Raw genomic sequence first — 22,338 nt, 5'->3', positions numbered from 1 at the left:
TCATTTCACAAAATTAGATGAATTAGATGAATTATGCATTTTCAACAAGTTAACTTGATAAGAAACCTTGTTTTGAAAGCTTATTTCTGGATACTCAATGGCACTTGTTCCCTGGCTGAGAAATAGCAGTTATAATTTTGACATTCATTAACAGCTCTTTATTAATTCACATCATTTCTACATCTTATTATTTGTTCTTCAAGATACAATTCCCACAATTTGATGTCAAATCAACTCACAAGTTGATTGTGATTCCCACAATCAACTAGTATATAGTAATTCAGACCAGCAGAAGCTTCTCAAATGAAAAGAGTATTGTCCAAGATGGGTGGGTTCCCATGAACCCCCCAGGCCTAGCTCTGACCATAATTAACATAAAATGAGAGGGACCCACACCTGCTTCCTTGCAGCCCTTCCTTCCTATAAAATGGTTTATCACCAGAAACACAAAGTTAGGCACGAATTTAAGAAATCATTTGCAGACCACAGCTCTAATTTAATTCTGACCAAGTTTTCTAGTCAATAAGTCATCGATGAAGCAGTTTATAATTCACAACCAGGATTTAAAATAAAAACATATGGAGAGTTCCACAGATAGTATTTTCTTTATTAATAAAAGGCCTGCACACCAACTGACTTCTATTCTTTGCCTGGTCTTCCAATCATTACACCATTTCAAGTCAACCGATATTTTCTGAGGTGTATCTTTCACCTCATACTACATGTTTTCCATTTCCATGCTAAGAAAGCTTTGATCTTGTTTATCGTGGCTGCCTCACATCCCCGAATTTCCATAACTACAGACTTAGTATTGAACACGCAGGGGGCTCCCACTGTTTTCTGTTATTAAATACATTTTGATGTATAAATTACTTCAGCCTCTTCAATTGCTTTCTTGGTATAGATTTCCAGGAGAGAAGATAAGACTCAAAGCATATGAACATTTTTATGGCTCTTTCTGTGCTTGGCTATTTAATTATTTGACAAAAAGAATGGGTTGATTTCCATCGCTCTAGGAATCTCTAATCTCTTCTACAAAGACCTCACCACAAGTCATTTCCAGCCTCCATATTTTTTATAATAACAAATATCGGTATCTCATTATTAATTATCAGTGGGGTTGAACATCATTCTATATGTTCATTCTCTAGGATTACATGAATGGTCTATTCATCGATTCACATTCTTAACCCAGTCGTCTATTTCCTTCCATTTTTTAAAAAGGTCTTCCCAAATGGCTGCTTGAGCTGTGAAAACAAATCGCTTAACCTGACCTAAATGCAAAAGGCCACAGAAGCAAAATCAGCACAAACCTGCCTGTTACCTTAGTGAACAGGGCAGTTTCCAGAACCACGTTAGCAGAAGAATAATCCGTTCAAGGAAATGTCTGCTTGACCTACCCTGTCTTTGGACCTGAATGCATTACTGTGGATTTGCAGGTCACACTTCATTAGGAAGTTGTAAGTTTTGCTTTTAAATCACCAAATAACTTTTCAATAAACACAAGGGTTGGTCATTAAGGATGAAGCAGGTTAAAAGTAATTAAGCGTCCAACTCAGGAGTAGGGAAAACCACAGCTCCTTAGCTGTGTGATCAACCTGCGTAATCAACATTGTTCAACACTCACAGACAAGTAAGGGTAATTCGGACCCTGCATTTTCTGAAGTTTTCGGTAGGGACACACCCCATGTTACTTGACATCACAGAGAAGGGCAACCCCACGGAGCACCCAGTGTTCAGGGACCTGGGCTGTCCTGAGGTCCACAGCGGCGATGTAGTTCAAGTCCGTTCGAACTGGCTTCTTGTAAATGGGGCAGGAATAAAACCGAGGATCTCTTAAAGCTACAAAAAAATCCATAAAAAAAACTTGGTGAATTTCAAAGTTAAGCAGCCCCAACAGCACGCAGAGTCAAATCTGTGCATTTTAAAGATCATTCCAAAGTTTGGGTAGAACGAGAGAGATTCTTCCTGAGGTCAGTCCGTCCCTAGATGTGAGACAGACTTAACTGCAGGTTTCCAGGGAGTATAACGAAACACCCAGACATCTTCAAGTTTATCCCACTGCCCCCTTGTCCCCTGTTCTTGATGATAATCCCTGCCCACATGAAATGACAATGGACCTCCCATTGCTTCCTTTCCACGCGGCCCTTCCACTCTTTCTCCTGTACTTCCTCACCCCATCTTGTGTACGGACACCCTCTCCATTTTCCTCTCAGGGTTTGCCTTTGACACAAGGCACCTGTCACTTTTAATCAGACGCCCAGCACCAAGGCTCACTAGTATTTCATTATATTAAGAATATGATTTCAAATCTCTGCCTTTGACCCATAGTCTAAAGGATATTCGAAATCACAGGACAGGGGATCTTCCCCACCCTTATCAGGGGTTGTGAGTTCTCCGTGTGTACAGAGGAAGAGAAGTGGCTGGGAAGCAAACAGCCATGGCACAGTTCATCTCCCTGAGATGCAATCTACTATTTTGGAGTAGATGAACACACAGTTTCCAAACTATTGCAACAAAGACAACTTATGCATGTCCATTTTTCAAAGACGCTTGCTAATATATTCATCCCTAACCAAAGTTTCACGTTCTCTCCAGTCTTGGAAACCCCATAATCAAGGGGCAGGTCTTACAGGTGGCACAAGCCTTTAAGAAAAAGAGTAAAAATTTACAAATACTAAATTAGGCTTTGGGAGGAGCCTCTGCATGGAACAGCTTGGAACATGAACTCCATCAGCTTCTCCTTCACTCTACACCGCCCGCACAATTTATCTGCCCGTCTCCTCACGTCCATCTCAGGAAGCAGTACATTATTTTCTCTTCTCTTCCTAAACTCTTTCTGCACAAACATGGTATCTGCGCCCATCCTTGTGCCCCTCTGGAAAGCCAACCTTGTACATGACCCTCCCATAAACATTCAGACCAAAGCAGGTTTAATGAAGAGGAGAACATTGCTTTGGTGAATTCGTGTGATGCACGCATGTGAAACTTGGAAGCAGTAACTCCCAATGCTCTATGTGAGATGTTGATATATTGCTGAATTTATGTCCCCAAACTAACTTGCATGACAATTTATCTTTTTCTAACAAATTCCAAAAGCAAGTCACTCTCAAAAGTTAAGATCTCATTTTCTGACCCAGTAAAACCTCCTACCTGCTTTGCCATGTGTTTTTATACCTCCACTGTAATTAATTTATTGGAAGAAATTAAACACTTGAATATGATGATATTATACATTAGGTTTCAATATAAAGTATATATTCTAAAGCAGTGATTCTTAACCAAGGATGAATTCATTCGTGGGGGACATTTGTGACTAATTGGAGATATTTTTGTTTACCACAGCTGTGAGACAGCTACTGGCATCTAGTTGTCAGAGGCCAAAGATGCGGTCAATGTGCTATAATGGACAGGACAGCAACCCCCGCATCCCCCCAAAGAGTATCAGTAATATCAAGGTCAGGGAACCCTGTTCTAAAACAAACTCATGGGTACTTTACACTACTTTAAAACTATGGGTTTTCTTAGTCCCATGAAATTAATCATGAGAGTGAATCTAAATTAATTTAACACGTAATTTTTAAATCTGGGTGTTATTTTTTAAATTACCATGAGACTATCACTCATAATAATTATTAGGCAAATATATTAAAAATTCTGACGAAACAAATGAATCACAGTGAATTCATGAAGCATAGTTAATACTAACAGTATTGACTGATATCATCAAATCCTTTAATCTTAGGATCTGTAAATATACAATAAGTGTTAACTATTATTCTTCTTGATGCAAATTTGACTAACATTATAAGTCTTGAAGGAACCCAGTGTAGTCTCACATTTGGCGCAAATGTAATTATAGTATGTATGTAATAATAAATATACGTAATTGTAATAATTACACCTTGGGAAGTATAGGACTATTGGATTTTAATCCCAAAAGCAAAGACAAATTGGGGGGTGGGGTGGGAAATAACATTCTTTTCAATAGACAGGTAAAGAACAGTTCTCTGAGATATTTATCCAATTTTGTTTATTTGTAATTGTTGCAGAACTGATGGTGCCCAAGCCAAACTACAGCAGGCAGCCAACTTCCGCAGCAGGATTAGAAGCTGCTCAAAGTGTCATATCAGGGTCAAAGTGCTAACAGATGCTAAACACCCACGTCAACAAATGATTCAAAGCCATTAGCCCTAGTTAGACAAGTAACTTTGAAGACAAAAATAAACATGCTAGGTAGAGAAAGCAAATCGGCTAATCATGTCGAAAGCCTTAGGGTCCCAGAAGGAGGATCCGAGACAAGAGGCTGTCTAAATCGGGGAGAGGCTATGGTTTCGGACCTGAAAGGTTTAAACACCTTGAGGGAGTTGCACTTTCTAACTATGTCACTTCCCTCTCTAGCCTACACTTTTCATCCAAGTGCTAGTATATCACTACATCGTAGGTTCCTTCCAATAGCCAAAACAAACAAGGTACGTAGAGATTCCCTATATAACCTTTAAATCATTCCTTTGTTTAACTCCTCTCTGTGAGTAACATTGAAGTGATTAAAAGGGGACTCTTAAATGTGTATTTTAATCCTGCAACAAACATGTGAGTTAGCATATTAATAACAGCAATAATAACAAAATGATTCATTGTATGCTAACTGGGTGCTAGCCACCTGTCAGTTTAACACTCTTAACAGCCCTATGTGATGGGTACCATTACGAAATCCATTTTGCAGGTGGGAAAACTGGAGCACAGCAAGGTGAGCTATTCATCCAAGGTCACAAACCTGTCGGTGATAGGAACCAAACCTGGCCAGAATGGGTCGAGAGCCTATGCCCTTAATCTCAGCAATAGTCAGAATGTTGTAAGTGTGTGTACCTCTACGTCTTAGCAGGAGGAGGTGAAAATGAACTGGAGATGACAATTAGGTGTCTGACTTCATTTAAAGCATATTTGAGACTCCTTCAAAGCCATGTGACTGGGGTACCTGGGTGGCTCAGTGAGTTGGGCCTTGGCCTTCGGCATAGGTCATGATCTCAGGGTCCTGGGATCGAGCCCCACACTGGGCTCTCTGTTCGGCAGGGAGCCTGCTCCCCGCGCCCCCGCCTGCCTCTCTGCCTACTTGTGATCCCTCTCTCTCTGTCAAATACATAAATAAAAAAAATCTTTAAAAAAATTTTTTTAAGCCACATGACTAATTACTGGAGTGATAAAATCAGAACTTCAACTCAAATATCCAGGCTCCTGGCTCACTGCCTTTTACCTGAGCCCATGTGTCCCCCCCACCCCTCCAACCCTTGCCACCTGGCAGGGGAGGTGACCACATTTAGCCCTTTAGCCCGCAGCATGCAGAGGAGGAGGCCACAGGAAGTGAGAGCGCTCATCCAAATGGGCAGACTCTGTGTCTACTTCACCATATACCCGAGAAAAATAAACTCATGACTTCAAAATGCAAAGAAGCTGTCCTCATTTGTAATTTAGACTTTAATTTGAAACTTCAACCCAGACACCAGAGAGACTCCCTAAATTCATAGTCTTAAGTAGAACACAGGAATTCCCGGAGGTTTGGATTTAACCCGCATCCTTTTTTTTTTTTTTTTAATTTATTTGACAGACAGAGATCACAAGCAGGCAGAGAGGCAGGCAGAGAGAGAGAGAGAGAGAGAGGAGGAGCAGGCTCCCCGCTGAGCAGAGACCCTGAGATCATGACCTGAGCTGAAGGCATAGGCTTTAACCACCCAGGCGCCCCCTATCCCGCATTCTGATACCAGCTTTGGTAGCTGGAAACCCTAGGCCAATTTCATATGTCTCTACCCTTTAACTTTCCCATCTGCAAAACAGGGATGGTATAGATTACTGAGTTGTTGTAAAGATTAAAAAAGTTAATATATGGGAATGACCCCCCAAGCATAGCATAATACTTGAAATGCGGCAGATGCCCAAGGTGTGCTAGATCTCTCCTTTCTCTCTCTCCTCACACACACATGCACACACACACACACACACACACACACAGACACACACACACGCACAAATCGACACCCACCTTTATCTTTTTACTAAAAAAAAATTCCCCCGATTCACCTTTCCCACGACTCTAAACGAGTCCCAGGCTTACAAACTGAAGGCGGCTTAAATTCCATGGGGCTGAAGAGTCAGGAGGCCCCCACCTCCTGGTCCCGGCATGGGGCTATTCCCACCCCCGGCCCCATGTCTGCACAGTGTTGGACCAGGGTGCCTCACAGGGTGTTCTAGAAACACCTTCTTCCTCATTGTCTGCAGAGACCCTGAGATCCTTCTCACCCTACTGATGCCCAAAGGTACATATTAAGTCTTGCTTTGTCCCCCCCAAAGTTTCCAGTTACCATTTTCCCATCACGTTGCCTACAGCACTGAAGTTCATGGGGAAGCATCACTCTATCTATATGTAATCCACAGGGAGATCGACATTTCCTATGTCTGTCTCTTTGCAACTTCCTTTGAGAGCAAAGGAGCTAGAGTTGATATGGGAGGCTTTGCCCTTTTGGTGAATTTCATAGTATTTGGGTGACATTCTTATGATGTCCTAAGCATTTGGGGACACATTATGCAATTTTTTAAAGTTACAATAAATATCTAGACTTCTTTTTTAAAACAAACCAGTCTTATATGGAAAATTCAATGGTGAATTATTTAAACTATTATTTAAACTAAAAGTTACCCTTCATGTCAACATAAAAACAATTTACTATAAGAATTTTAACCTTAAAAAAAGAAGACCTAAAAAAAAAAAAGAATTTTAACCTTAAACTTTAAAGCTTTATTAACAAGGCTATACCCCGTTAGCTCAAATAGAGCCCTATTCAGTTATCAAAATTAAATGAAAATTAAGTTTAAAGTATGAAAACAGCAATGGAATTTTAGCTTTTCATCACTAAAAAACACTTCTCTGACAACAAAGCTATTTGGCAAAACAAGTTTCCACCAACTGCTATTGAAATAAAAAAAAATGAGAGAAAGAAAAAGAAAAAAAGAATGAAAGTTTTTTTTTTTCAGTGCTTTGAAATTAGTCACTTTTTCCTTTGCTTATTCTATTTGCTCGCTTAACCTGCTGCTAATGAACATCACCACTGACTAATTCCCAGCAGGGTGAGTACAGTTCTTCTATTAAAATGTGTTCTTAAACAATAAAGAACGGCCTGTATTGTGAAATTATTATTTTATTGATACCATGCTGAGATGTTCAAAATCATGTTGCAATGGAGTTTTATAGTTTAGTCATAAGATATATAAAAGTAACACCTAAGTGAATGTGAAGAAGATTTTATTTTATTTTATTTTTACCTTATAAGGGAAACATTTTTGCAACGTGTTGACTGGGCTCAACCATATATCAAGCAAAATTTCTAAAATAGTATCTTGGTTAAAAGACCACTTAATGATTATTTCTACACAGTAACCACTGCCCCAGGTCTTCACAGCACCCTAAGAACCAATAAATCTGAAGCCACGGGCGGCTTGCTTGCCTAGGCTCAGCCAGACACATTTATCCTGTCAGATTCCCTTGGGGTATATGGAGCACCTTCCTGTTTCTTGTCTGATGCCGTCCTCTCTTCACAGGCTCCTCTCCCTTCACGCACCTTCTTTCTGTTCCTCACTCACAGCATATCCACCGCTACCTTGCGCTTTTGGGTTTCACCTTTGCTCCTGGATATTCGCAGAGCTGCCTTCCGTCACCTGGATCTCAGCTCAATGTTCTCTCCTCAGTGAGCCTCTCCCCGAACCCCTAAACTACCCGTTCCCTAGCATGACACGAGTGTGTTTCCTTCATAGAAAAGAACTATCTGGAACCAGTATGTGAATTTAGAGTCGATTCTCATTATCATGGGACTTCAGTACATAAAATCTCTAGGAACAGGGAATTAGCAACTACTGAACCATTGTTCCAAGGGGTTCCAAACCGAGGGCAGGTTTCCTACAAGCCTCTGGTCCCAATATGTTCATCAACCCCTCAATACATAACCTTATTGTAGATGTGTTTTTGTTTAAAGACACATTTTTAATATACATTGTTGATTAATGAACATTGAACTCATGGTACTTTAACTCACGCCTCAGTGAAACTTGTGTTAGACACGTATTTTCTCCATAAGGCACGTCACAGCCTTCTTCTGCCTGCAAATGACCATGTCTCACGCATGGATTCGGTGGTTACAGACAGATTTTAGAGTACAGGTGAATTCCAAAGTGCAGAATCCATGAGTAACAAGGACCAGCTATATCTGCTTCCTTTTTCCTGCCTGCCCTCCTTGACACTGGGTTCCTTAAGAATGGAGATGCTGCCTGGTCTTTCTTCCCTGTTGCATCCCCAGCACCAGAGCAGAGGACACGCGTGGTCAATACCAAACAGATACTGGATGACTGATTGCTAAAGTATTTCCCTCTGCTAAGAAAAGTCTATCACCCACTCCTCTCACACTCATTCTTAGCGTCAAAGCACACCTCGTTATGAAGTGCTTCTTGGCTCCCTAGGCGTTCTGAGTGTATCTCTATCTTAACATGTATCAAATTCCATTTCAATTATTGATTTACTTGGCAGTCTCCCTAACTAGAGGGAATCCCTTCTGGGCTTGATCTGGCTCATCATTATCTTTGTGTCCTCTGCACCTAAGACAGTGGCTGGCCCATATCAGGCATCCAGCAATACTTGCTTAAAAAATAAATATTCATGGTTTATAAACTCTCTTCCCTTGACCCATGTTCCCAAATGTGATATTTATCTAAGAGATAGGAATCCTAGAAGCTGTCTTTCAGAAAGAGATGGTCTGTTCCTTACTTGTTTAAAGAAAAACCTATTGTTTCTGTCACAAAATCAGTTTTTCCTTGAAATCCACTATCGCGGCCATCTCCAAAGTGCGTGGCTTACAACAATCATTTCACCACATGTATGTGTGTGTGCATCAAATCATCATGTTGTACACCTTAAGTATATGCAATTTTTATTAAAAAGATAAAATACATTTTTAAAAAATGAGATGAACAGGGAAGTCCCAGGTGTGCTGAAAGGAGGCTATCGCAGAGGAGATATTAGCTGAGTGAAATGTAAAAACAAAAGCCTCCAGAACATATCAGTCCAATGGTGGAAACCAGTTTCGGTGTTTTTAGTCTCACCACACAGAACTTTGTCAAAGTGCAGTAATGTTTGCTTCATACACATGCTATTATGTTCGTAGGCTGGAATATGAACCCAGGTTTTTACTATTAGCTACTGGATTAAGCCAAATGGCCCTGAACTCGATCTGGCTTTCATGCCGTGGCTTCAATCTCCACGCTGGGAGAGTCATCACCTCCGGGGGGGTCCTATGCTGTCCTGCCTGAAAGTCTCCCTGCCTCCCTTCCACCACTTGTCCTACCTCATCTTATCAAGCCTTCTGGGCCCCGTCCAGGCTCCGCTCCTAAGAGCCAGCCCCTGACCACTTCTTCCCACTCCCATCTCCCCTCCTTTCCCATCCTCTGTTAACTATTCCAAACACTTGCTTCTTTTTTTTTTTTTTGTATTTCCAAATTTTTTTTAATTTCTTTTCAGCGTAACAGTATTCATTGTTTTTGCACCACACCCAGTGCTCCATGCAATACGTGCCCTCCCTATTACCCACCACCTGGCTCCCCCAACCTCCCACCCCCGCCCCTTCAAAACCCTCAGGTTGTTTTTCAGAGTCCATAGTCTCTCATGGTTCACCTCCCCTTCTAATTTCCCACAACTCCCTTCTCTCCATCTCCCCGTGTCCTCCGTGTTATTCCTTATGCTCCACAAATAAGTGAAACCATATGATAATTGACTCTCTCTGCTTGACTTATTTCACTCAGCATAATCTCTTCCAGTCCCGTCCATGTTGCTGCAAAGGTTGGGTATTCATCCTTTCTGATGGAGGCATAATACTCCATCGTGTATATGGACCACATCTTCCTTATCCATTCGTCCAGTGAAGGGCATCTTGGTTCTTTCCACAGTTTGGCGACCGTGGCCATTGCTGCTATGAACATTGGGGTACAGATGACCCTTCTTTTCACTACATCTGTATCTTTGGGTTAAATACCCAGTAGTGCAATTGCAGGGTCATAGGGAAGCCTCAAGAAATTAAAAATAGAGCTTCCCTAGGACCCTGCAAACACTTGCTTCTTATCTCATCACTGAACATTTCGTGGGTATCCCTAGATATTTGACCTGCTTTCGTAAATAGGCAAGAATGATCTAGATTCGTGGCCTCCCCATAATACCCAAAAATCACCTAGCAATCAACAAGCACTCATTAAACATGGGTGTGAATGCGAATGCTGATAAAATAGTAAAATCTTCATGCCATGATAACAAATATATGAGATCTTGCATTTATAACATTATCCAGTCTGATGCCAACCATCCCTAAATGCACAAGACAACTTACTGTTGTTTTCTGCGTAAATCCTTATGACAGGCATCAGCTCAAAGAGCACTTTCGGTTTGGATTCCATGAGCTTCATGTTCCTCTTGTCCCAACCAGCACCTTCAAGATACAAGCCGTAGACGTAGACACCCTCAGCGGGAGGGGCAGAAATGTCATCCTTCATCCACTTGGTGACTTCATTGCAAAGTACCATATTGTCCAAGGCCCAGCCTTTGTTGGCCCGCGTTATTTCCTGCTCAGGACAAGAACAAGAGCAAAGGACGAAGAGAGTGATTAGAGGTTTATCTTAACATAAAGAGTGTAACAGGGATGAAAGGGTAACCCCCAATTACCCTAATTTGGATAAAGTAGAATTGTACTTTTACAGTTAAAAAGATTCTCTCATAAACAATACCCATCTCCTAATTCAACCGTTGTATATTACAAAAAATATCAAATTATATCAAATATAAAGATAACAAATAAATTCTTTGAAAGTCAAGTTAGCAGCCTGAGAACAAGCTGCTGGATTTCCTTTCAGGACAACGTAATTGCTGGTGGCACAAAGGGACAGCCATTCTCTGTCTCGTTATAGTCTCACAACTAGAGTGACAGAAGAAAACTTTGTAAAAGAAAATCATAATAACACAACAGGTGTAAGTTGTAAGGTCAACTCTTACCTGGTGTAAGTCAAAACTCTTACCTGGCGCATTGCAGTTAAAAATCCTTGGGGGTTAAAAAAGCCTGTCATCCAGAAGCAATGGGGTCGGCCGTTGAAAACCCAGGAGGTAAACTGGCAGTTTCTTTCTAGAAGTTCGGTAAACCAGAAACCCAACGTACTAGAAATCCATGATGCCTGAAATGCATACATTGAAATAATTAATTAATACAGGCTTCATTCTGCTGTGTGACTAGCTATGTGCACAGGAAAAAAATGATGAAACACCAAGTTCACTGTTAGAACTTAAAAGTCTCTGAGACACGAATTTCCCTTGGGTTCTGACATTTAAGTTTTCAAATTATTCTTCCTCCTCCTGACATTAAGATACGCTAGAATCAGCTGATCATCACATGAATTCCAGAACAATCTAGCACTCAGTATGCTCTTCAAGTACAAATACATTCACTACCAATTCTGCTATAAAGCAGCTAAAATAGTTAATTGAATTAAATTTAATAGGTCTCAACTATTTTTCCTTAGTTTACATTTTTTTCTCCTTAAGTTACTTTTTTAACAGCGACACCATAAAACAGGGTTTCCATTTCCATAAATGTGCTCATGGTCTCTTTAAAATATATTGTTAAAAAAATGAAATATATTCTGTTGATGAAAAATGATAGAAGCCTTCCTCCACTTCTCATTTTTAATGAGGAAAGAACAACAGTTATTTTCTGAAGTTCTTGTCCCTGAGAATGAACTTTTATTCCTCTGATGAAGGAGCAGAAATGGAAACACAGGTCCCTTACCACCAACAAATTAATTGTATTCATTGCCTGAATTGAGTTCTACCTGAATTCCCGCGTGGAACTTCCGTTATTACAATTGGCATGGGTGTGTCATTAGTGTTAGCGGTAACTCTACCAGTAGATATCTCCAAACCATATTTTACATCATTTTACTGTAATTGGAATACCTTATGTATGAATGAATGTAGTGATCAAACTGTGTAGATATATTGCTTGGATTTCAAATGCTTAAGAATTAATTTGCCTATAAAAAATGAGATTCCAAAGACTGACAATAAGTTGAGTAGAATAAAAAAACGGTAAAAAAAAAAAAAAATCATCATTTTAAAATTAGGTCACTCATTCCATCCTATCTTTATAGGTGTGTTCACTGAAAAAGATGTGTTTATACTGCATTTGATCTGAGGGCACAGGGAACCATTCATGCGAGGGTCCCTCCTGGCAAGGATCCCTGCTCCAAAGCCTTCCAGGAGCTGACCAAGCTGGGTGAGCTGCTTTGGTGGGAAATGAACCTGCAATGGTACTAATGCCCAGGTAGGTTCTCCCTCTGTCCCTGGCAACAAGGACAGTCAGTTCACATAGAAAACTCTCTGGCCTTGGGGATGAATTCATAGAAGGTTAAGAGAGGATGGAGTCTGGTCAAGGCTGATCTGGGTTTCTAAGGCCCAGGGTGAGATACCGGAGTCTCGATGCTAAACAGTCTCTTTCAGTTCTAACACTATTACGTCTCACCTTCCCATTTCCCTGAGTAGCTTCCAGAAGGCCAAGACCCCAGTCACTGCCTGACCCAATCCCACCTCCTGATGCTGCCCTCCCGGTGCATTCCCCCGCCTGGCCCAGCGCCAGCTTTCTGTCCTCCCCAGGGCTCCCATCATACACCCAGATCTTCACCGTCGGCCACAATGCAGGAACCCTGGACCACGATACTCTGGTACTCCCTCTTCTTCTCCAAGTAGACAAGCATTTGTCAAAAGTGTATCTGCCATTTAGCACAAGGACCAGCACACGATCGGTAAGCATACTGTTAAATCATTATCTTATTACCTGGAGACATACATACTCACATATCCACAGGCAAAGCCATGAAAAATGTTTCTCTTTGGTGTGACTTTGGCAGTGTGTGTGTGTGTGTGTGTGTGTGTGTGTGTGTGTAAGAAAACTTCCTTCTACAAAGCTAACATCATGGGCTTTGATGCTCTAGAGCCCGGGTTTAATTTCTGACCCTTGGACTTCTTAGGCATGGGATCTGGGAAAAGACTCAGTGTCTCCTAATCTCAAGTCCCTCACCTGCAAAATGAAGTCTATAAAATGCAAAAATTTAAATGAAATCATGCGTGTAAATGGCCTAGTAGAGGGCCCGATATGTGGGAGATGCTAAGTAGTCTCCTTCTCACATGAAAAGCTACAATTACGGGCCTACAGAGGATCTGACCCTAAAAAAATGAACCCTTCTAAGTAAACTATGCTCGCCTGCTTTCCACCTGCCAATCCCGACTCCTGACAACAATAAAGTGAGGAAGCAGACAGGGAGCACATGTAACCGTACTTTCTTCCACCGAGCAGGAATTCTGGCATCAAACATGCAGTTCAGCGCATCTCCCAGATCTTCGCTCATGATGATGGTGCCGTCGATGGCGAGTTTCAGCTCGGTCAGGGTGCTGCGGACCAGGGTGAGCAGCCTCTGCATTCTGTCTATCTCCTGCCGGAGGAAAATGTTCATCGGCTGGAACGGCCCCATCTTCTGCAGCCTCTCTTTCACCTGTCGCGGAGACATTCGGCACGTGTTACAAACGTGACAGTGACGGCTATTTATGTAACTGGTTCCCTGGGGTTGCTGAAAGGCCCCCGATTGTCCAATTCCGCTAATGGCAAGCTTTTAATTTTTTTTTTCCCACTGCCAGAAAACAAAGGAGAAACACAAAAGGACACATCTGTGGAGGGACCAGCTGACTTCCCGTCCCAGGTGGAAGAGAACAGGCAACCATTCATTCCCAGAAGAATAGGAACACATGACTGCAACCATGCAGCCTTCCAAACAGCAGCGGCGCTCGTCGGGAAATGTTCATGTACCTGCTGGCCTAAGACTGGCAAACACACACAGACACACAAAAAACAGATGTGTACATGCACATGCCCATCCTGCTGGCTGCTTCAATACTAGACTCCTATTTTCAAAGCTTCCTGTTTTTTCCATCAGAGCATCCATCCGACCATCCCCCCAGCCACCCACCCATTTCCATCCTACAAGTATTTATCGAGAGCGTCTTCTATGGATCAGCTATCTTGCTGGGCTGAGTTGCTTTATCCCAAGGCAACACAAAGGAAGGAGACTCTCCTAAACCCCATTACTCACCACGTTTATTTATGGAACTGCTATTCCATTTTTAGATATTTTTATTGCTTCATAAATATTTCAGCCACTGTTAGATATGAATGACCTCTTTCCCGATACTACAATGAGAGGTGCTTATGAAAGCTGATAATGGTATTGATTTTCTCCAAGCAAGTGATCAGTTTTCTCGAGGGGAAATTATTCCCTTGGTAATGGGTCTTTGAGTTCAGTGTACAGTACCAGCAACCAAAAGGGTCTGCTTTGTGGAAAATAGTAAGATGTTAAAGAAACAAAACACTGCAGGTTTCTTTTTTGAAAACTGGGTAACGAAGGGCCGTATATAAAGGGCCAGGGGGTCCTGTGACAGGAGAGTCCCAGGGTTAGTCCAGGGCGTCTGCTAAGGCTACATGGAAAGTTAGTCAGTCACTGGTGCTTTTATCTAAGATTTTAAAATGTTTTCAGGGGGCGCCTGGGTGGCTCAGTGGATTAAGCCGCTGCCTTCGGCTCAGGTCATGATCTCAGGGTCCTGGGATCGAGTCCCGCATCGGGCTCTCTGCTCTGCAGGGAGCCTGCTTCCTCCTCTCTCTCTGCCTGCCTCTCTGCCTACTTGTGATCTCTCTGTATGTCAAATAAATAAATAAAATCTTTAAAAAAAAATAAATAAAAAAAAATAAAATGTTTTCAGGGTAAATCCTTTCACTAACATCTGCTAAACTGTCTAAAAAATGAACTTTCCTAATCATAAATTTGGCTTAGAAGTCACTTACATATTAAAAAGACAAATCAATTTTCAAAACCTATGAAGCTGTAGAGTTACTGATATAATTCCTGAAATTAAGATGGCCTGAATTTTAAGATGTGCATTAAATTACACAATATTTTTTCATTGACCAGGTGCCTGATTCTCAAAATACATGACTTTCCTTTGAACGAATGACAATGTGAAGAACCTCAAAGGAAAGTTCTAGAAAAGCAATCCTAATCCCTCGGTATACACTTAGAACCTAGTCGCCGACATGAACATTCTTGCCAGGGTTCTTTATTGCTTCTATTTCAAAATGATCACATTTATAGATTTAAAAACTTCTTTTCCTGGTTCTTCAGGAAGTGAGTTTTTGAATGTTTTTTTTAGTTTCAGAAAAATCATGTTTTGCCCTCCTTCCTAACTCTTCACTCCCACCAACGGAACAGATGCCTCCCACTGCTGACATCCTGTCAGAATGTCATCAACTCACTTCAAATGGGCTGTAGTCGGGGGGCAGCTTTTCCAGCATATCGTCGGCCAGCCGAGCCACCACAGCCTCCCGGGTCTCATCCCCTCCCCCGGAGCTGTCCTTGGGTTGGATGCTGAGGATGGTGTCCAGCACGTCCTTGGCCAGCTTGCTCTGGTAAGTAATGTCGGCATTGGGATGCAGTCCGAACACCTCAGGGCTGTCGTAGGTAGGCAAGCTCTGAACAACAAGTACCCCACATTAGCCCACATTGCTGACACAAGCACCCCTTTGATTATACAGTCTTAGGAAAGAAATGTTTTTATTAAGATAAGTCATGTAACATTGGCTGTCAACTACACTCGACTTTTTAAATGAATAAATAAATAAATAACATCAAATACTATCCCCACCACCACCAAAAAGATAAGTATTTACACGATATGTCTTATTTGTGTCAGGCTGCAGTCGCAATAATTTCTCCAGAAAAGAGTCAAAAGTTGGCGTGAAAGAGGATGAACACTGAGAAAGACAGTAAGGTCAGGGGTCCTTACCGTCTCCACCTCCGGCAAGTTTAATCAGAGACACTGTCTTGTTTTAGAAAATGTGAAATAGAAAGGGAGCTCTGGATTAGTATTTTGTTTTCTGAAGGTCTAATTTAAACCAATCTTTTAAATAAATGTGATATAACTAATGGTTTCTATGTTTTAAGGTACCAGAAAATGATAGTTTTAGCAACTATGGCCCAAAGAGGGCCACAGGTAGGAACTGTACTCTCCCAGGGAGAAAGATGGAGACTAGGAAAAGAGGAATACCGAGAGCGACCAGGTGCTAGAGAAAAGCAGACAGCAAGAGACGATCAGAAGCAGCATAAGCAGGCAAAGAACACAGCTATTTCAAAGAAAAAAAAAATGTACCTAAATCTGACATGGGTTTCAATGTGTGAATTGTATCCTAAACCTCATTATTGTCTCATATTTTTCCTGCAATCTCCTCCCTTATTTTATTCCTTTTTACATAACGTCTTCTCATGAACCACCTCAAGTTCATTGTGAAATGAAGTATATGTAAATAAACTCATGTACGGGCATATCTAAATTTATATCTTCACAGGCACTTTTGTATTCAGTGCTAATGATTTAAAGACATCTATAGAGCAGTTAAGACAAATATATTTGTTGATCTGAATTAATACAAGTGTAGAGATGGTAATGTATGATAAACTCATTACATTCATATATCACAGAACCTCTAAATGTACTGATAAATTGAGCCCTTTGGGGCCACTGGGTTTTAGTTTGTTCACTCTGAGGTGAATCTCAGAGACAGGCAAAAGAGATTTCTTTTTGCTTTTTAAGATTTTATTTCTTTATTTGACAGATAGAGCAAGAGAGCGAGAGAGCACAAGCAGAGGGAGCAGCAGAGGGACAGGGAGAAGTAGGTTCCCTGCTGAGCAGGGAGCCCCATGGGGGGCCAGATCCCAGGACCCCAAGATCACAACCTGAGACAAAGGCAGACACTTAACTGACTGAACCACCCAGGAGTCCCAAAAGAGGTTTCTAAATAATGATCTAATGAGTTCAAGGTATAGAGACAGAAAATGTAGTTACCCTGAAACACAATTCAGATATTTTCCGCAAATTTCCTGTCAAAATCTACCATATTCCCTCTTAGAGCAACACTTCCCAGCGAGGCACGATTTTGCCCCCCAGGGACATTTGGCATGTCTGGAGACATGTTTGGTTGTCACAACTGGATGGGGGATGCTGACATCTAGGGAGGAGAGGACAGGGTTGCTGCTAGCCTACTGACACAAGATAGCTCCCCACGGCCAAGAAGGTTCCTGAAGATCCTCAGTTCTATCCATTTGGCCAGGACTGAGAACCAGAGGTCTCAGGATGAATCCAGAGGTGGCCTTCGCCCTGCTACCATAAGGAGCTGAGATCTCGAGAGTTCCCGGGGACTTATGTAGCTTCCCTAGTTCAAAATCTGTCCAGTCTGTCATATCCCCAAAGAATATTCCTCACGAAGAATAAAAGAGAAGGAAGAGAGGGAATTCATACAAAACCCACACTCAGAACAAATATAAACATTGCAATCATGAGGTGATATAAACATATGAAGAAAGCACTTACAGTGAGAGTATGCATCACCATTAAAATTTATTTTAAAAGCAGTGTTTGCAGTGCAAATAAATATCAAAATGGTCACTAGGCTGTAGACATGTGCTCTATGCATATAATTCTGAAGCGGACAAACCTGGATATATTGAAGATAGTTATCCACTGTGTTGCATTTCGGAATATTATACCCTTGGTAAAAGCTGAAATCTGATCCAAACATATTTTCACTGAACCAGACCTTAGCAAATGTGTTCAGCAACCTCTTATCGTAGTCATCGGTGACTCTGCCCCCATACTGAATCTCTCCTATCATGTAGCAGACGGTGGTCCAGGAGACGCCCTGCGGACATGGACAGAACCGTTGTGGAGAACTGATTACCAGTTCATCCTGGTTTTCCCCACCAAGCAACAGCTGTGTATTTGTGATCACCAAAGTCATTCATTCATTCTTCATCAGTAATGTTAAAAGTGCAGGAAGAAAATGACATAGACGAACCTTGAGGATTACTCAAAGCTCCTGTACATGATTTGAAATCGACCCCTTTGGTGCATTCCTATGCTTTCATATTTTAATTTCAACTAAAAAAAAAAAAGCTAGTTTTGGAGAATACTGAGGCAGCTCCCTAAAAAACACATGCTTCAAAAGTGACCTATACTTTCATTTTCATTTTTTAAGATTCTAAAAAACGAGTTTTCTCATCCCCCCCCCATTCAACCCTTTTGCCTTGCATGTAATTTCAGCTCAGCTTTGAGAAATACAAAGATAAACAAAACTGGTTCCTTTTTTTCATCTGAAATCCAGAGGCAAGTGTGACCCAGCTGGCATGACTCAAAGGTAGGACTATGCAAGCACAGAAGGCCCTCACTGTCACAGGATCAGTCCCCAAGCTGGGCAGGTGTATGAAGAGGAGGCCCTGTGCCCACAGGCACTGGCAGCACAGGGCGGCGCACACACAGTACCTTTTTGACATCCATGTCATCTAGGTGGTTTTGGATGAACTGCACGGTGGCGTTAAAGTCAGCCTGATTAAATTCATAGGGGATGTTCCATCCCAGGGGACCGAACTTCCTCCTCTCCTGGACCGTGGAGTGCAGGAAAGCCACCGCATAGAGCATGGGTTTCCACTGGGCTGCGGTGCTCACATCCAGCAGGTCCTGGCTCACACCTGTCACGGCCGGTGGGGCGAAAACCTGTATCATCACTCACACACCTCGACTTCTTATTACACTTATAAGTTATTATTTTTGTAAATTTCTGATAGTAAAATTCATTTATCTTGAATTATTTTTATCACATTCATATGACAATTATAATTTAACTTTTGGGTGTCCAGAGGGTGTTTCTCGCTGAAAAATCTGCAGAGATTGGGTGAGGAGGTTGGGGGCTGGTTAACTTAACTTAACTTAACAGGGGTCAAATTCCTGCCAGTCTGACAAGATATTGTGGGGATAAACTAGAGGTAGAAGAAGGATGGCAGTAAAATGAATACTATTACTAAAATACTAGTATTTCAAATGCTATTATTAATATTATTTATTATTACTAGTAACCTAATAATATATCATTTAATATAATACCATTATTAGTATTATAAGTGCTACTAAAACTAAAACTGCTAGTACTAAAACTGCTAGTACTACTAATTATTTATTATTGTTATTATTATCATTATTTGGAATCTGTACTCAAGTTGCAATGAACTTCAGTATATACCACTCACAATTTAATATCAATTAAGACAGTGTGTCTAGAAGCCCACCACACCTGAGTATATTCCCCAAATTATGCTAAGTGAAATAAGTCAATCAGAGAAAGTCAATTATCATATGGTTTCACTTATTAATGGAACATAAGGAATAGCATGGAGGATATTAGGAGAAGGAAGGGAAAAGTGAAGGGAGGTAACTGGAGTGGGAGACAAACCATGAGAGACTGTGGACTCTGAGAAACAGACTGAGAGTTTTAGAGGGGAGGGGGTTGTGGGGGATGGGTGAACCTGGTGATGGGTATCAAGGAGGGCACGGATTCCATGGAGAGTGGGTGTTGTACATTAAACAATGGATCATGGAACACGACATCAAAAACTAATGATGTACTGTATGGTGACTAACAAAACATAATAATAAAATTATTATTATAATTATTATGTATTTATATTACATTTGTACGTTTTTTTCTTAGAATTTTTTTACCACCCTCATCCTTCCCCATCTATTTATCCTCACATTACCTCGCAGCCTGACAAGCATTTGAGCCTTGTTTGCAACTCAATAAAAACTGTAGATTGTTCAGATGGCCACATGAAATGGAGGCAGGTCATAACTTGAATTCAGCCTCTGCTTTTGAAAGAGGCTATTGGCCAACTTTAGGTAGGAAGTATGAAGGACCATAAATGGCAAAATAATGTTAACATAGAAAGGCAGGTGTCTAGCTGGAGAAGAGCACAGGCCAAGGCAGAGCAATACAGGGAATACGCGAAAAGTTCAAGGGGGATGACCATGAGCTCTGATGTCCTAAGGCCACCAGAGAGCATTCCATGTGGGGCATGACAAGGTGTCGTCCTCTCCTCATCATGGTAAATAATAGTATAGTTCACTACAGCTCTATCCTGACTCATGGCTTTTGCAATTTCTTTAAGACAACAAATTTAAGCACAAAAAGTCCCCTCAACTCACCACCATATGTTCTTTTCAAGCCTGCCCGGAGGCCCTGTGGAGGCTCATTGGCAAATTTAATGGCCATCTGAAGGAGCGTAATGGGAAAGTTCTTATGAACTTCGGTGGTCATCCATAGGCGGAAAGCATCATGCACCATCTCGGTTTCTACAATTATGTCCATTAGCTCATCCATGAAATCGAGCCCCAGATGGCAGTTCTGCAGAAGTGCCCATCCTCCCTAAGTCAACAACAGTAAATGGAAATGAGACACTATTTCCTGTTGCACCCAGAGATTTAAGTTAATATATTCTTCAGAAAGTAGGTAATCAAAACTTAACAGAGAAGCACACTAACCACTAAATGAGTCCAGGTCAAATCTACAGATACAATGACATTGACTTGAGGTTAAGTGTGTCTTTTTCTTGTTCCATGCATTTGTCCCACAGCATACTAGCACGCCAACTAATAATATATAGTAGGAGTCATGAAAATAACCAGAGTTGGTGTCAAAAGAAATAACATCACTGTCCTGTACAGATGGTTGAGTGAAACGTCCATTTACCTCAGCTTCCTCCCATGTTCCATGAGAAGTACAAAGAAGGGACATTTTTAAAGGCATGAGCTCTTAAATAAAATATTGAAAAAAAAAAGGCATGAGCTCTTAAGAACAAGGACAGTGAGGGTGAAGACAATATCAGTAACATTTAAAACAGACTCAGGAAAGCTAAATCCTCAACTGGCATTCAAGGAAAGCTAAGAAGTAACCTGATTTATGCCACATAACCCCAAACACACAAGAGCGGGTGGTGAGACCGAAAGCCCAGCCCCCCAACATGTTCCTGCCTCCCTTAAAGAAAGAGGGAAAGCTGATTTTCTTTGAAAGGTACAGTGGACAGGGCCTGGACTGGAGGACATCAGCACATTGAGAGTCTAGGAACCTCACTGAAGACAGGTGAAAGAAAGGCTACCTACTCAATTTCGAGACCTATTTCATCCCTTCTCCCACGGAGTTCCCAAAACTCTGGGCAGGATGTACACCATCTAGAAAGTGGGAGAATCTACATACCCTAAGAACAAGAGCCTTAGAAAAGAAGATTTATCTTTTGTATGACACATGTTATGAGCCTAAGAATGTTCCTTGTATAAAGCAACAGAGACAATATTTTAGATCATGTTGTAATAATTTACTCAATACCTAATCTATAGAATATTTCTGCTGGAATGATCTATAATATCCAGATCATAATCTCGAGTTGTTTTCTTGACTCTGTAACTTTGGCTGGTTTTAGATTTGACTAGTGCAGCCCGAGTTATTTCTCTTTCCGAGAAACAAACCAAGCACCAAATTTAAAATCTTGGTATAAAACGGATCACTGTGAAATTTCACATATCCCCTTCTATTTTCTTGAGGAGTATATAGCACTGCTGAATAAGTAAACTATTTTTTGTCCCTTCAAAAATTCAACTGGCACCGTTCACAATTCAAAAAAAAAAATTAGATATAAAACATAAAAACCACAAAAAGGGTTGAGCCACTCTGTCTCCCAGCATGCTGGGGAATCTGAGGTGAGAAGTGGGCTGTTTCAACCCTCCCCTGGTATCTGTTATCTGTGGCTGTTTCTGTGGGGTTACCATATTCTGTATTAAATGTTTTGTGTTAAGGAGATCATCCATATTGCTAGTCTTGGGTAGTCGGTTCATTCTGTCATAGTGCTTCAAACCTTCCCTTTTTTCTTTTATTAAGATTTTATTTTTTGAGTACTCTCTACGTCCACCATGAGCCTCCAACCCATAACCCCAAGATCAAGTGTAGTGGGCTCTACTGACTGAGCCAGCCAGGTGCCCTGCCTCCAATCTTTCATACAAAACTTTAAAAAAACTAGTATCTCTGGGGCGCCTGGGTGGCTCAGTGGGTTAAAGCCTCTGCCTTCAGCTCAGGTCATGATCCCAGAGTCCTAGGATAGAGCTCCACATCGGGCTCTCTGCTCCGCGGGGAGCCTGCTTCCCCCTCACCCCTCTGTCTTCCTCTCTGCCTACTTGTGATCTCTGTCAAGTAAATAAATAAAATCTTAAAGAAAAAAAAACCTAGTATCTCTGACAAGTTGTAAGCATGCTAATAATAAGATTTTTTTTTCTTTTACTTGATTTACTAA

General features: G+C 41.3%; 1 protein-coding gene across 1 annotated transcript in view; it reads right to left on the bottom strand.

Moving 5' to 3' along the window:
* Positions 1-586: 586 nt before the first annotated feature.
* The window catches only part of DNAH5 (dynein axonemal heavy chain 5), a 273,433-nt gene continuing 251,681 nt past the window's right edge, over positions 587-22,338 (bottom strand). Inside the window, exons 72-79 of the mRNA XM_046001046.1 lie at positions 20,204-20,423; positions 18,488-18,693; positions 17,664-17,867; positions 15,429-15,644; positions 13,408-13,620; positions 11,098-11,250; positions 10,416-10,647; positions 587-1,842 (exon numbers count right to left, since the gene is read on the bottom strand). Coding sequence (XP_045857002.1) covers positions 1,691-1,842; positions 10,416-10,647; positions 11,098-11,250; positions 13,408-13,620; positions 15,429-15,644; positions 17,664-17,867; positions 18,488-18,693; positions 20,204-20,423 — 1,596 coding nt within the window. The 3' untranslated portion in view covers positions 587-1,690. The remainder of the gene's footprint in view (positions 1,843-10,415; positions 10,648-11,097; positions 11,251-13,407; positions 13,621-15,428; positions 15,645-17,663; positions 17,868-18,487; positions 18,694-20,203; positions 20,424-22,338) is intronic.

Source organism: Meles meles, chromosome 3 (assembly GCF_922984935.1).
Source record: "Meles meles chromosome 3, mMelMel3.1 paternal haplotype, whole genome shotgun sequence".
Taxonomy (NCBI): domain Eukaryota; kingdom Metazoa; phylum Chordata; class Mammalia; order Carnivora; family Mustelidae; genus Meles; species Meles meles.
The sequence above is the reverse complement of the archived record's forward strand: the minus strand, read 5'-3'. Positions and strand labels throughout refer to the sequence as shown.